Genomic DNA, 13,592 nt, shown 5'->3' with positions numbered 1-13,592 from the left:
GCTGGAAGGAGGTAAAGCTATTGTTAAGCTTTACCTGATTATGGGCATTCTTTTGCTGGAAATTTGGTAAACTGAAACATTCAGAACAACACCTCCTTAAAACAATGTTCACTGGAAAACAGTTCTTACTTTGGAAAATGGTCTCCCCGCCTCATTCTATGGACAGCCAAGGCTTCAAGGAAAAGAATAACACACAATATATAATTTAAAAGGTGTGACTTCGTGTCAGGACAGTTCTGGATTTACCTCCAGGGATGCGTGAGATTCTGGCCCCGACGGTAGAGATAAGGCAGTGAGCTAATGCTCTATGTATGATGTGCTGTTTGAAGTTTGGAGTCTGCTGGCGCGGGCCAGGACCGGTTTGTTTATGGATGGCTTATACCCGGTGTAGCCAGTCAGGCAGCCTGACTTGGTCACGTGACCAAGAGAGACACAAAAGACCCTGATGGAACCGTCGAAGTGCCTCTCCCAGACCAGAGGTCCGCCATCACACGGCTCTTGCCAGATCAGTCTGGAGACAGGACATCCTTGTACAAATGACAGGGCACTGGAGCGCTGTGGGCACGCCCCTCGGGCTCCAGTGCTGGCCTGCGCTCTCCCTCCTCCCACACTAACCATAACCTCTGCGCTCCCTGATCCTGCGCCCAGAGGCCTGCTAAAGCCTCTGCCTTCCAGTCCAGCGATGCATTCCAGGCTGCAGCCTGCTCTTTTTTTCAAAAGGAAAGGAGGAGCAGCTTCCGAAACTGCGTTTCAGGGAGGCTCTCAAAGTCCTGTTAGCAAGTGCGTGCAGAGGAGCCAGCGAGCCCGCAGGGGAAGCGCCCAAGGGGCTGTTGCCCCTGGAGCGCCTGGAGACTCCAGCCAGCTGCCCAGTTCAAGCCACCACAACGGGTGCGTTCTACACACAAGGGCGCAGGAGCTGAATCGGTGAAGGAGAAGCTTATGCGGCTCAAGAACTTTCTGGGTGAGGTCCGAAATAAGGGCCAGGCCACCAAGCTCTGAATCTAAAGAGTTGCGTGCCCGCCGCACACCCCTACCTAGACCACAGGTCTAAATCAGAGACTCTCACAACCTTCCAAGACATTTCTGCAAAGTTATGAAAAACATTCTCCCATCACCTCTGGGTAGAGAAAGGTTTGAGGTTGAAATTTCCCAGAACAACTTCCCAGAACATCCAGTTTAGGAAGTCAAGATCCCCCCAGACTCCTACCCCCCTAACTCACAGTCAGGTTCTCTAGACCAACAGAGCTCTCCTCAGGTATAATCCTGAGCCCCTGGCGCGGTGCCCGTATTTCTCCAACTCCCACCGGTGACAAAGTGGCAGGGCACACGCGTCCAAAGCCTCCCTGCTCCGGAGGAAGCCCTACACGCTTCCCTCTGCTTTTCCTGCTCATCCTAGGAAAGGCACCGCTCCCCGAATCTAATACTGTTGTGCCCGATTCGCGAGTCCCTGAGACCCCCAAGGAGCCGACACCGATGCAAGTACAAAAGGGTCTTTATTACAAGCTCGAGCAGGGGCTCACCCGCCTACCGGTGTCGTGGCAGCAAGATGAAGCCAAGAACAATAGCGAATAGGGTTTTTAAGGAGTAAGGGATGGGGTGTTACAGTACGTGTAGCATCATCACATAAGCACCAATTACAATTACAGCTTTGACCGTTCAGTGTCTGTGAGGTGTTCATTCCTGTTGGTGGGACCCAATCATGACTCTTGAGAATCCTTTGAAAATGACCAATTATGAGGTGAGTTCAGAGGGCCCACGTGGGGTTCAGGCAAGCGGTGAGAAATTGGCTAGTTTGTATCTGCAGTTCCCAGCCTTGACTCAGACCATAGGAATGTGTTTTGATCAGCTGACCCGAGGGCGGTCCGAGGACGGCTTCAGCCTTGAACAGTCTGAGGCTTTTCCTGGGACTGGGGCTGGGGCCACGTGCAGCCCGAGGGTGCTCTTAATGGAGGCCTTAATGTTTGGCTCTTCAATACCAGGCCGACCCCTTCCGGCTGCTGCACATACACACATTCATTGACTCGTGACTGCCTGAGTGTCGTCCTTTCCGCCCGAATGTAACCCGCGGACAGCCAGCCTTGCCACCACCCAGGGGACTCCGACATCCTGCCTCTCCGGATGCTGGCCTGTCCCTTACTCTCACGGCCACGTGCTAGACATCAGCTCCCGGCACGTCTGACTCAGGTGTGACGCAGATCGTGGGTTCAGACAGCGTCCTGGCCCACGGCCGGTGGTCCAGCAGCCCCCTGCCCGGGGCTCGGGTGAACCTCCCCGGCCGCGGGAGCCATGCCCAGGGGCCCCTTCTAGGGCCTCCTCAGAGCCCCGGAAAACCCTGTCTGAGCCACAGATTCACTCACCTTCTTTAAAATACCTTTGTCTCTTTCTCTGAAAGCTGACAGCACCGGGAAGGAAATGGATTTTCCTAACTTTTTATTTTTCGTTAATGTTTGGATGGGAGGGAATCCAGGTGACTTTTCTTTCAGGATCACTCTGTCCTGGGAGAAAGAGCAAAGGCTGAGGAACGAGTATCCAGACCCTCCCAGGAAGAGGCTCAGGAGGGTGACTGCACCTACCTGGGTGAATGGAAAAGCAGTGAAGGAGTTTCACACACACACACACACACACACAATCCACGCGTGTGCACACAACTGCACATGCACCCACAACAACGCGTGTGCATACACATATGCAGACACGCACACACCACACATGCATGCACACAACACAACACGCATACGACACAAAGGCATGTGCATACAACACACATACATGTACACACAACACACATGTGTGTGCACGCACACACATACATAACACACAACACACACAAAGAACACATACATAACACACACATGCACACTAAACAGAGATGACTTAATTCTTCCTCACACTTTTGTTTAGGACACACATAAATCTTTTTTCCACCCAAACTTCTCCATTGTCCGCTCAGGAGTGGCTGTGTCAGGCCGGTGCACCTGCAGCTGAGCCCCTGAGAACCGCGGGCAGCCCAGGCCACGGTGTCATCCGGCTGCTCGTCTGTGACCCAGCCCAGAGCACCCAGGACGCCAGGGACAGTGCCGCCTGGCCAGGGCAGTACAAGGAAATATCTCTCTGTTTCGAATCACAGGTTTAATTCACATGCTGTGTCCAGGCGTTAGAACACTGAATAAAGTAGTTAATTTTCAGATTATCAGCTGCTTTCACACTTTTGATTTATGATAGTTAAGTCTGTTTACTTCTTGAATATCTGGCAGGTTTTAGAAGTCTTACTCTGAGATACTTACGGAGTCTTATGTAACAAAACTTACATCCAAGTTTGAAATTACAGTGTTGTTAAGGATGTAAATGAAATACGTTTTCAAATATGTATCTCAGGAATTTATGTAACTTACAAAAGATCAAAGTTCTCATTGCACCATTTCTTTTGGTTTCAGAAGACTAGCTTTGCTGAAATACAAACCGCTCAGTCAGTCAGTCAGTAGTGGAAAATGAAATGCTTCCCAGCTGTTTAAGGCATTAGACTCTGAAGCGCCACGTACCAAGCATTTGACTTCGTAATTTCTGCTTTTACAGAAAGCAAAAAGGATGAAGGTATTAAATGCATGATGCTGTAACCATGAAATGAAAATAACCTTTATAGGCTTCAGTGTTACCAGTTTTTCTCATTTCTGGTGCTCAAAGCTTTTCTAGGTATGTTTGTTTATCTGAGTTGAAAGCGCAGACCCTGTGAAAATCTTGAGTCATTCTTTAGACAGTAAGCCACCGTCAGGAGCCTGCTGGCAAACCGCAGCCCTGGTTTGGGCAGATCTCAGTGCACTGCAGGGCTTTGTTTTTGTTTTCTCTTTCCGACCTCCATATCTCCAATTACAGCAGCATAAGTCTCTCTGGGCTCCTTCTTTACAATAGCACAAAGCACGGGGGCAAGAGGCAGATAGGGGCAGGGCATACGTCAGCCTCCATGGTACACACCACCCCCGGCTGTGTTAGCACGGTGGACGGTACAGAAGATCCGTGTTCAAGTTCAGTTCACCTACACATAAGGAGCACAGCTGTGTGAGTCCGTCGGAGTCAGTTGTCTTTATCAGTAAACTGAGAATAATACCTAACTCACAGGATTGTTCTAAGAACTAAACCAGATCCCTGAGTAAATACTAAATGTTGGCTATGATTGAATATTCCAAATTAGTGTGTGGATTTGTTATATAAAATTGGGATAAGGGTTTCCTTCTGACCATTCATCAGTTCTGGACAAGTATTATCAAATTACCCTCCAGCAAGCTTATGCCAGTTTACATCATGACAAAGAGTAGGGGTTAACCCACTTCCCAGCTTCCACACACACTGAGCAGTGTTACCTCATATATAGACACAGACTCAACAGGTTCAATATTAGGTCTTAAATTTCATGATGATTCCTGACATAATTTCATGTTTATTGACCATTTCTATTTTGTGAATTGCTTTTTATGCTATTTGTCTTTTCTACAGGCATGTTCTCTTCTGTTTTAGGATGCATCATGTGTGGAGTAGAATTTGTTGAAGTGGTTGTTTGTCAGGGTGCCTGGGGGGCTCAATCGGTGCAGCGTTCAACTCCGGCTCAGGTCACGATCTCACAGTTCTCTGTGCTGCCAATGCAGAGTCCGCTTTGGATTCTCTATCTTCCCGTCTCTCTGCTGGTCCCTTGCTCGTTCTTGCATTCCCTCTCTCTCAAAAATAAACATTTAAGGGACGCCTGGGTGGCTTAGTCGGTTAAGCGTCCGACTTTTGCTTAGGTCATGATCTCGCGGTTCCTGGGTTCGAGCCCCGCGTCGGGCTCTGTGCTGACTGCCAACTCAGAGCCTGGAGCCTGTTTCAGTCTGTGACTCCCTCTCTCTCTGACCCTCCCCTGCTCACGCTGTCTCTCTCTCTCTCTCAGAAATAAATAAAGCATTAAAAAAATTTTTTTTAATGTTTTAAGTAGTCATTTGTCAAAACACTTTTTCTAGTTTTTCACTTGTGTCTATTTACTTGTGGTATTTGGGGTACATGGAAGACTCAAAGACTCAAATAATCAAGTGAAATCTTCCTGCCTTTGAAATGAAAAGATTTACTGGTATATTTGCCTAATACTTAATGATTTCTGGTTTTTTGTGTACACATTTAATCAATCTGAAATTCATTTTTATACAATAAGATGTTCCTTTTTATTTTCAAATTGTTAGCCGTTTCTCTCCATTGGCATTTATCAATCTGTCTCTTCCCCCACTGACAGGAAACTCTTCTTTTCCCATACCCTTCATTATATATATTTTTAATAATCAGAGAATTCCTATTCTACTGATCTTTCTGGCTTCTTCATTGTACCTGTTTTAATTCTGTCACTTTATTGTGGGGGCAGAATTCAAAGACAGTCCCCAAGACTGCCAATCTTTCTGACCTATGCCATCTCCCAAATGTTCAATTAAATGGCCATTTATGGACTGCTTGGAGAAGATTTAGGTCCCAAATCAGTTAACCTTAAGATAGGGAGATTATTCAGGTGGGCCTGACCCAGTCACATGAGCTCTGAGAGCAGAGAGCTTCTGCTGGCTGGACTGGGAGGGAGTTAGCGGTGCTCTGGCTGGCCTGGAAGAAAGCAGGTACGCACCCTGCAAGCTGTCCTGGGGACGCACGCGAGGAACAGCGGGCGGCCTCTGGGAGCCGACAGTGGCCCCAGCTCACAGCTACATAGACCACAGGGACCTCAATCCTACAACCCAAGGAAACGATTCTGCCAACAACCGGTGAACTTGGAGAAGGTCCCTGAACCCAGATGAGCCCTTGCCTGGATGATCTTGATTCCTGCTCATAAGACCTTGAGTAGAAAAACAACCCACCTCTTGCCAGTCATCTGACCTACAGAAATGAATTTGTCACATGGTAATAAAATAACTAATACAATTTTTAAGTTTAGGTTATTTATTTTGAGAGAGAGAGAATGGGGGAGGGGCAGAGAGAGGGAGACAGAATCCCACGCAGGCTCTGTGCTGTCAGTGCAGAGCCTGGTGCTGGGCTTGAACTCACAATGGTGAGATCATGACCTGAGCGGAAACAAGGACCCTAACTTATGAGCCACCCAGGCGTCCCAATAACATATATTTATAATGCCCTTTCACGATCAATACCTCAAAGCCCCATCAAACATATCTGTTCTCATTCATCACATCCCCAGAAGCACTTCAGATTTTCTTTAAAAACAAAAACAGCCACTGACCTCTCCTGGCGTCCTTATGTTAGATGTGTGGGTTACTCGGGCAGATAGATGTGCATGGCCCAGGGGCCCATCGCCTGCCGCCTTGGGTGGCCGCCAGACCCGCGGCAGCTCAGCGGAAGCAGCAGGCCCGCTGATACCCGCCGCTGAGCTTCAGAGGCTCCCCTTTCCCAAAGGCCACTTGCTCAGCCATGAACCGGAAAGTCCAGGCTGCTCTTGGTTCCCACACCCACTGCCCCATCCCTACCCTTTGCATTCAGTCTTCCAGTCAAAGACCAGAACTGTGGTGCTATTTAGAGGCATTTGTGTTCCTCAGTGATGATTTGTAATTATTTTAAACAGATTATAACTTGCTTTTAGACTGCTTCTAAGTACTGTAGTTCTCAATGTCATGATGACTGCTAAGATTTTTCTATTTGTATCTAATATATGCTGGGATAGAGAGAAGCTTGGGGGTGGTGTCTCTATATTTTTCTCTTGATTTTTAACCAGACACTGTTTCACTGTTTACTAATAAGTAAGGTGTAAGTTGACCAAAAAAATAAATTTTTATTTTTATTCATTTTATTTTTTTAACTATTTGTATTTTTACATGGGACCATATACCTGGGGTGGTTGTCAGACCCTGGAAGAATGAATCTATAATAATGCCATCCAGACCCTGGGCATGTGACTGCAACCGTTCGGGCCCACTGCTCACACATGTGCGTGTGCTCTAAGGATAATAGATAGCAAAAAAAGAAAAGGGGGGGAGGGACATTTGTCTTTTTTTTAAGTCTATTTACTTTGAGAAAGAGAGAGTGCGCACACGAGCGGGGAAATGGCAGAAAGAAGAAGACACAGAATCCAAAGCAGGTTCTGCAAGCACAGAGCCTGATGTGCTTGGGCTTTTGGGGCTCAAACCCACAAACCGTGAGATCATGATCCGAGCTGAAACCAAGAGTCGGAGGCTCAACCAACCGAACCACCAGATGCCCCAACAACAGTTGTCTTGATCGCTTAACTGCTCTCACAGGTCAGGCGGCTTCATCTCTGGGAGCCTTAAGCTACAGATTATTAACCAAAATATACCTTCTCCTTTTCAATGGGGTGTGAGGCCTCCTGATACAGCTTCTCACAAGGTACCTTGGGGGCCATTGTCCCTCAGCTATTCAAAGTCAAATGTATCTTCCTACTCTCCAACCCAAACAAATTATTTGCTGCTCTCGGGATCTGTCCTTCCCTTAACATCTCAGCACTTCTTCCCTTCTGCTTTGACCTGCAGGGTCCCCACTATCTCCGTAGCCTGCACGGTGGGAAAGAATCTGCGGCCCTTAGACTTTGTCGTGCGTAACGGAGACCGCCCCTCCCCCACTGCCAAGAACTGCGAGGTCTAGAATCCACACTAAAGACATGGCTTGCTAAGTAGCAAACCTAGTTCCTGAATTTGTAGATCAAGTTGTTTCTGATGCTCATATCACTTCAGGTGTGAAAAACAGAGGTACCCACAGTACCTCCACGTGGCAGACGTCTTACTCCACTGCCAGGACACAGACTCAGCGGTGCCTCCATGAGATGCGTGGGAAGCCATGGGGAACGATGTCCACCCATCTGTGACCTTATCCTGTGGCTATCTGTGCATGATTTATTCATAGCTTGGAGGGGGGACAAAGTGAAAGCGATCTTCAATGGTGACCATGTCATTTTTGCCCATCCCTGAACTCAGCTCCGATTCTCTGTTCTGATCAAGTTTAGCCCCATCTAGGCTGATATCTCACCTCAATATCTAGGTCCTCACATGTATTTTTACTCCAGCCCCCTTCCCAGCTCACCATGCCACCCTAACTCCGGACAAAGTACTTTCTCGTTTCATACTAATTCTTGTTTCCCTCGTCTTTTTTTATCAATAGCGGACACTTGGCTCAGATGTTCCGTGCTGTGTTTTCCCACAGAATACTTAGGACTCCAACTCTTTCCAGTCTGGTGGAAAAAGTGGAGGGGACAAGCTCGTTCCGAGAGCTGCCTCTAGACCCCGAGTCATGGCTTTTGTCTGCTGTCCTTCACTTAATCAAGGTCCCACCATTCCCACTCGTTTAAGAAAGTTAAGATATAAATGTGTTTTAGAACACAACTGATCAGGATATGAATGTACAGTAAATTTATTACAAATAAGAATAAAATTATTAACTGATAAAACATGGGGAAAAAAGGACTTTATTCGTGCAGCAAACTCTTACTACCTGTAAAATATTGTGGAACCACCTGGAAATAGTAAAATTTTTAAATTATGTGTATATTAATCTGCACAAAGTTATTACTTGGAATTGTCTTCAATAGAAATTACCTGTAGATTACACAGTTAAGCTATTTCGAATGAACATGGAAACAAGCATAGTGCTCTCTTCAATTTTCCTAACAATCTACTATCGTACATATGCCTTAAAGAAAAGGACAATTCTTGGCACCTGGGTGGCTCAGTTGGTTAATCATCCGACTTCAGCTCAGGTCAAGATCTCCCGGTTCACAAGTTCTCTCTCTCTCTCTCCTGCTCATGCTCTGTCTCCGTCTCTTTCTGTCTCAAAAAGAAATAAACACTAAAAAAAAAGAAAGGACAGTTCTTGGAAAGGGCAACAGACTCTAGGAAGTCAAAGTGCAGTTCACTTAAAGCAAACTTTATTACAACGCTGTTAATATCGTTCGTAGTAAGAGCATACAATAAGCCATGTTTTCTTCTATAAAACTCTATAAAAGTAAAGACTTCAAATTAAACTCTTAACACTTAGATCCCATCCAGAGTTAAATTTTGGCTAAAATGTTTGAAACAGTCAGTAAAAAGAGAAACAATAGAAAATCTTTTCTATTTTATATTAAAAAAAACCTGTGGAACACACATTGCAGTTTTGAAGGAGATTACTTAAAATACGGATTGTACATTCTTCTAATTTTCATTGAAACAGATTTAATCCTGACAGGGGAGTTGTTTTTGGTCCACGTGCCCCACTGAATTCCAGTTGAGACCAATTTTCCAGGGAAGCGGTGAATGCCGTTTAGATTTGCCAAACCACACTGGCTGAACCACCAGCCAGTGCTGTTACTGAGGCGACTACAGCTTTTCACAGACCGACCACCGACCAGGCATGCAGGGTGACATCCGTCGTTATCAACATCCGGTGTGCTGAAAGGCATTGCATTTTGGTTATCTTCTTTTCTGAAGCCCCGGAATCCATCACCTGGGTAAAACAGGGTTTTTTTTTAATGACCAACTTTAGAGGCACTTTTTATCATTTTAAGTGACCTTTACCTGACTATAGTTACAACGCAGGGCATGTAGAACTAAGGTTTAAATTATTCCCTACTCGAATAGCTATCATATTAAAATCTCTCCTCCAGTTGGGACGAGCGCTGGGTGTTATATGGAAGTGATGAATCACTAAATTCTACTCCTGAAACCATTACAACACTCCATGTTAATTAGCTTGGATTCAAATAAAACTTTAACAATAAAAAATATGAAAACAAACAACAAACAAAATCTCTCCTCCGGAATTTAATATATGAAAATCTGGCAATGGATTCCTCAACATGATAGTCATCTTTAAGTGCATATTTGATACAAAATGACAATCCATCATGGAAGTTTGGCTCTGTAGATGAATCAGATAATTTAGGCCAAAAGTGATGCTGTACAAACCTGCCATACTTCAGGGAATGGTAATATGGTAATTGATAACGTAGGAAAAAGAATAATTTCTACATAATAGTAATAATACATAACAAGTTTTCATGCCACCTCCAATCTCCATCACTTTAAATAAAGAGGCATGGATGAAAAGGAAACCGCATGGGGCACGTGGGTGGCTCAGTCGGTTAAGCATCTGACTTTGGCTCAGGCCATGAGCTCATGGTTCATGGGTTCGAGCCCCGCATCGGGCTCTGTGCTGACAGCTCAGAGCCTGGAGCCTGCTTCGGATTCTGTGTCTCCCTCTCTCTCTGACCCTCCCCTGCTCATGCTGTTTCTCTCTCTCTCAGAAATAAATAAAACATTAAAAAAAGAAAAAAGAAAAGGAAACCGCTATGTTAAGAGGCTCACATTTGTAACTGCACGAGTCGTTTGGTTTTATTTAGGGGCCACCAGGTTTGTATCCACGTACCCAGTTTCCTCAAGCTTATAATCAGCTTGAGCAATGGCTCTCCACATGACACCTGGAGAGGAGCTCAAGTAGCACCTTTCCTAAAAGGCTCACACTGGATACTGCGTGGGTGGTATCCCTGATATTCGCCAAAACCTAAAAGGTAAGTGTCTTGGTCAAGGCAGCCCGTGTCAGTAAGTAGCAGGGGCAGAAGCATGTTTTGTTTGACTCAAACTATAGAAACAGAAGTTTCTAATTAGTCCCATGACACCTAGACTTCACCTGCAGGCAAACTGTGCTCATCTGTTTAAAACACTAACTGAAAGTAGAGCTACACAAAAACCTTTGAAGAATCCAAAGCCCACATTGGTTTCATCATGTTCCAAAGGTTTGGCATCTCTTGAGACAGGTCTTTGAGGAGGCTAGAGAACTTCATACGTGGTAGTGGCCCATCGCGTACCCCCGCTGTGGTGAATACTAAAGCCTTACTCCGCACTTCACCGGAAACAAAATGCCTACATTGCAGGTATTTGCAGGGAGAGTGTTCTTTTCAACACGCACACAGGGCAATGCCTCTCGGGAGTTCAGATGAGACAGCATTTAAGGAGCACTGCCTAAGTTGTAGGATCGCTCCACAGATACTTTCCCTGCACAAAGTCTACCCATCAGAAAGGAAGTGTTATAGGGGCTCCCCGCTGGATTATATTTATAAATGATTTTTTACGTATAATGCATAGGTCCGTTTTTAAGAAATAGCCCATTGGGGCGCCTGGGTGGCTTAGTCGGTTAAGCGTCCGACTTTCGCTTAGGTCATGATCTCGCGGTTCGTGGGTTCGAGCCCCGCGTCGGGCTCTGTGCTGACTGCCAGCTCAGAGCCTGGAGCCTGTTTCAGTCTGTGACTCCCTCTCTCTCTGACCCTCCCCTTCTCACGCTGTCTCTCTCTCTCCTAGAAATAAATAAAACATTTAAAAAAAAAATAAGAAATAGCCCATTAAAACTCAATACCATGTTTTCTGTGAAAGTGTAGTCACAGAACATGTCCCTTCGTTTTCTCTGAGAACCCAAATAAATCTTTCCCAGCTTGAGAATCAGGAATATTTGTCCTTCTCCTGGGAGAACTGTGTTGCTCAAATGTTCAAATTTCATATTTATGATTTTGCTTTGAGCTAAAGGTCAAATCTGTGGCTCACCCCTACCATGCACCTGATCACACTTCACGCCTGGTTTTACCTATCTTTCTATCTCCATGTTCCATTGGCACCTTTTTCTTTATTTTGATTGTATTATATGATCAACTGTTGGAAGTTACTTTACAGCCTCATTGGGGAAATGCAGAGTAGGGCATGGCAAAATTTGAGGGTTCTGTAATGAAACACTTGTGTAATGACACACTGAGTCCTCTAACTAGATCTTAGTCCAATAGAGAAACCCCACACACGCTTTTCCCTAACACAATATCTTCCATATTTAGGTGGTTCTTTACACTGGTAGAGATGCAGCATTAAAAATTGCAAATTGTAACTCTTGAAAATCTTTCTTTTCCACCCAGATTTGAATTGCAGACTTTTTACCTAACATCCCAAGGTAGACAACCATACCAGACAACTCTTCACTCTCAGGAATTTTCCTCCTGTCGTGCCTTGACTCAGCTGCTTTCTTTGCCAACATTCATTTGCCAAAAGCCTATCCCTTCCTGCAGGCACATATTAGTGGTTCTCAACTATAAGGATGCCAGTATGTCCGTCTTTGAATACAAATACCTGGGCCCAAACTTACTGAATTGGATTCTACAGTAGTTTGTACTTTTAAAAACCTTCACACATTGGATCTAACATTAACTCCTTGTTGGAAACCACTCTTTCATGAAGATTTTCTGGATGTGATCAATGGGGATCATTCTCTCCCACTCCTAAATGCCCAAAGCTCTATCAGTATTCAGTATTCCACACTTCTGGGTTTCTTTATCTTCCCTCTATACTGTGACCAGTTCAAGAACTGGGAACATATCTCACTCAGTTTGGGATTTCTAACACTAAATATACATAGTTAACAAGTACCATGATAAGCAACAACAGGAGAGTTGAATTTGGTATTAATTCAAATTTAAAATTNGGGTGTTATGTGGAAATCAACTTGACAATAAACTATTTGTAAAAAATAAAAAATAAAAAAAAAATAAAATTGCAGCATCAAATTATAAACTTAACATGAAGTATTTTAAAGTTTTTAAAGATTAAGTTTATTTGGAAATGAGTAGATGCACCAAGGTACAGTGGGGGAAAAAGCCCACCAAACTAGTGGCTCTGTCAACCCAGCTTCTTGCCCTGGCTCATGTGTCACAGGCTGGAGCGCGTCCCTTAATCTCTCAGGTTCCTTCACCTGTGCAGTGAAGGAGATCAGCTCTAACATTCTGTGATTCCTAAATGCCAGCCTCTCAGAACGTGAAGTTGTCAGTAATTCCTTCCCAGCCTGCCCCACAGAATCTTCTTCTAAAGAATCAACTGCGATGACACATGGAAAATCATTTTAAAGGATGTAAGCTCTGCAGGGACACCTGGGTGGCTCAGTTGGTTGAGCGTCTGAGTTCGGCTCAGGTCATGATCTCACACTCGTGAGTTCGAGCCCCGCGTCGTGCTCTGTGGTGAGAGCTCAGGGCCTGGAGCCTGCTTCAGATTCTGTCTCCCTCTCTCTCTCTGCTCGTCCCCCACTCACACTTTGTCTCTCTCTCTCTCTCTCTCAAAACACATAAACATAATAAATAAATTTTTAAAGACTATAAGCTCTTCAAAATCATGAGGTGGTTAATGGTCATAGCAGGGTTTCAAAACTCAGTTTTCTCATCCCAAATCTACTCTGTTACCAGTTATATGTCATAGACCAAGAGAAATGCATTACTTTTACCTTCACCTAGTATCATGTTAGCTATATTTAAATATCCTGCATCATTTGGGGAAGAAAAAACTTACCAGCATTTCCTGAATACCGTCCTAAATGCATCTTAAAAAATCTTGTTTCATCTTCGAGCCAAAAGTTATCATATGATGCATAAGCAAATGTGTCATCTTCCGATTCCAATGCAATGTGCAGCATAAAATTGGTGTTTTTCTGATTTACTATATAAAAAATCTTTTTTAGTCCTAGCCAAAATTCACCTGTTTAAAAAAAAATGTTTTTTAATATATCTTAATACAACTTATAAAACTCCTTATTATTGTTTGGTATTATTTCATTTTTAACACTGAAATGGCCCATAT

The 13,592-nt window shown here is 44.7% G+C and overlaps 1 protein-coding gene across 1 annotated transcript in view; it reads right to left on the bottom strand.

Annotated features, from left to right (window-relative positions):
• Nucleotides 1-8,961: 8,961 nt before the first annotated feature.
• Nucleotides 8,962-13,592, bottom strand: part of ANGPTL5 (angiopoietin like 5) — a 15,353-nt gene continuing 10,722 nt past the window's right edge. The window contains exons 7-8 of the mRNA XM_077769982.1: nucleotides 13,305-13,490; nucleotides 8,962-9,438 (exon numbers count right to left, since the gene is read on the bottom strand). Coding sequence (XP_077626108.1) covers nucleotides 9,119-9,438; nucleotides 13,305-13,490 — 506 coding nt within the window. The 3' untranslated portion in view covers nucleotides 8,962-9,118. The remainder of the gene's footprint in view (nucleotides 9,439-13,304; nucleotides 13,491-13,592) is intronic.

Source organism: Crocuta crocuta, unplaced genomic scaffold (genome assembly GCF_008692635.1).
Source record: "Crocuta crocuta isolate KB4526 unplaced genomic scaffold, BGI_CrCroc_1.0 scaffold80, whole genome shotgun sequence".
NCBI classification, from domain to species: Eukaryota; Metazoa; Chordata; class Mammalia; order Carnivora; family Hyaenidae; genus Crocuta; species Crocuta crocuta.
The sequence above is the reverse complement of the archived record's forward strand: the minus strand, read 5'-3'. Positions and strand labels throughout refer to the sequence as shown.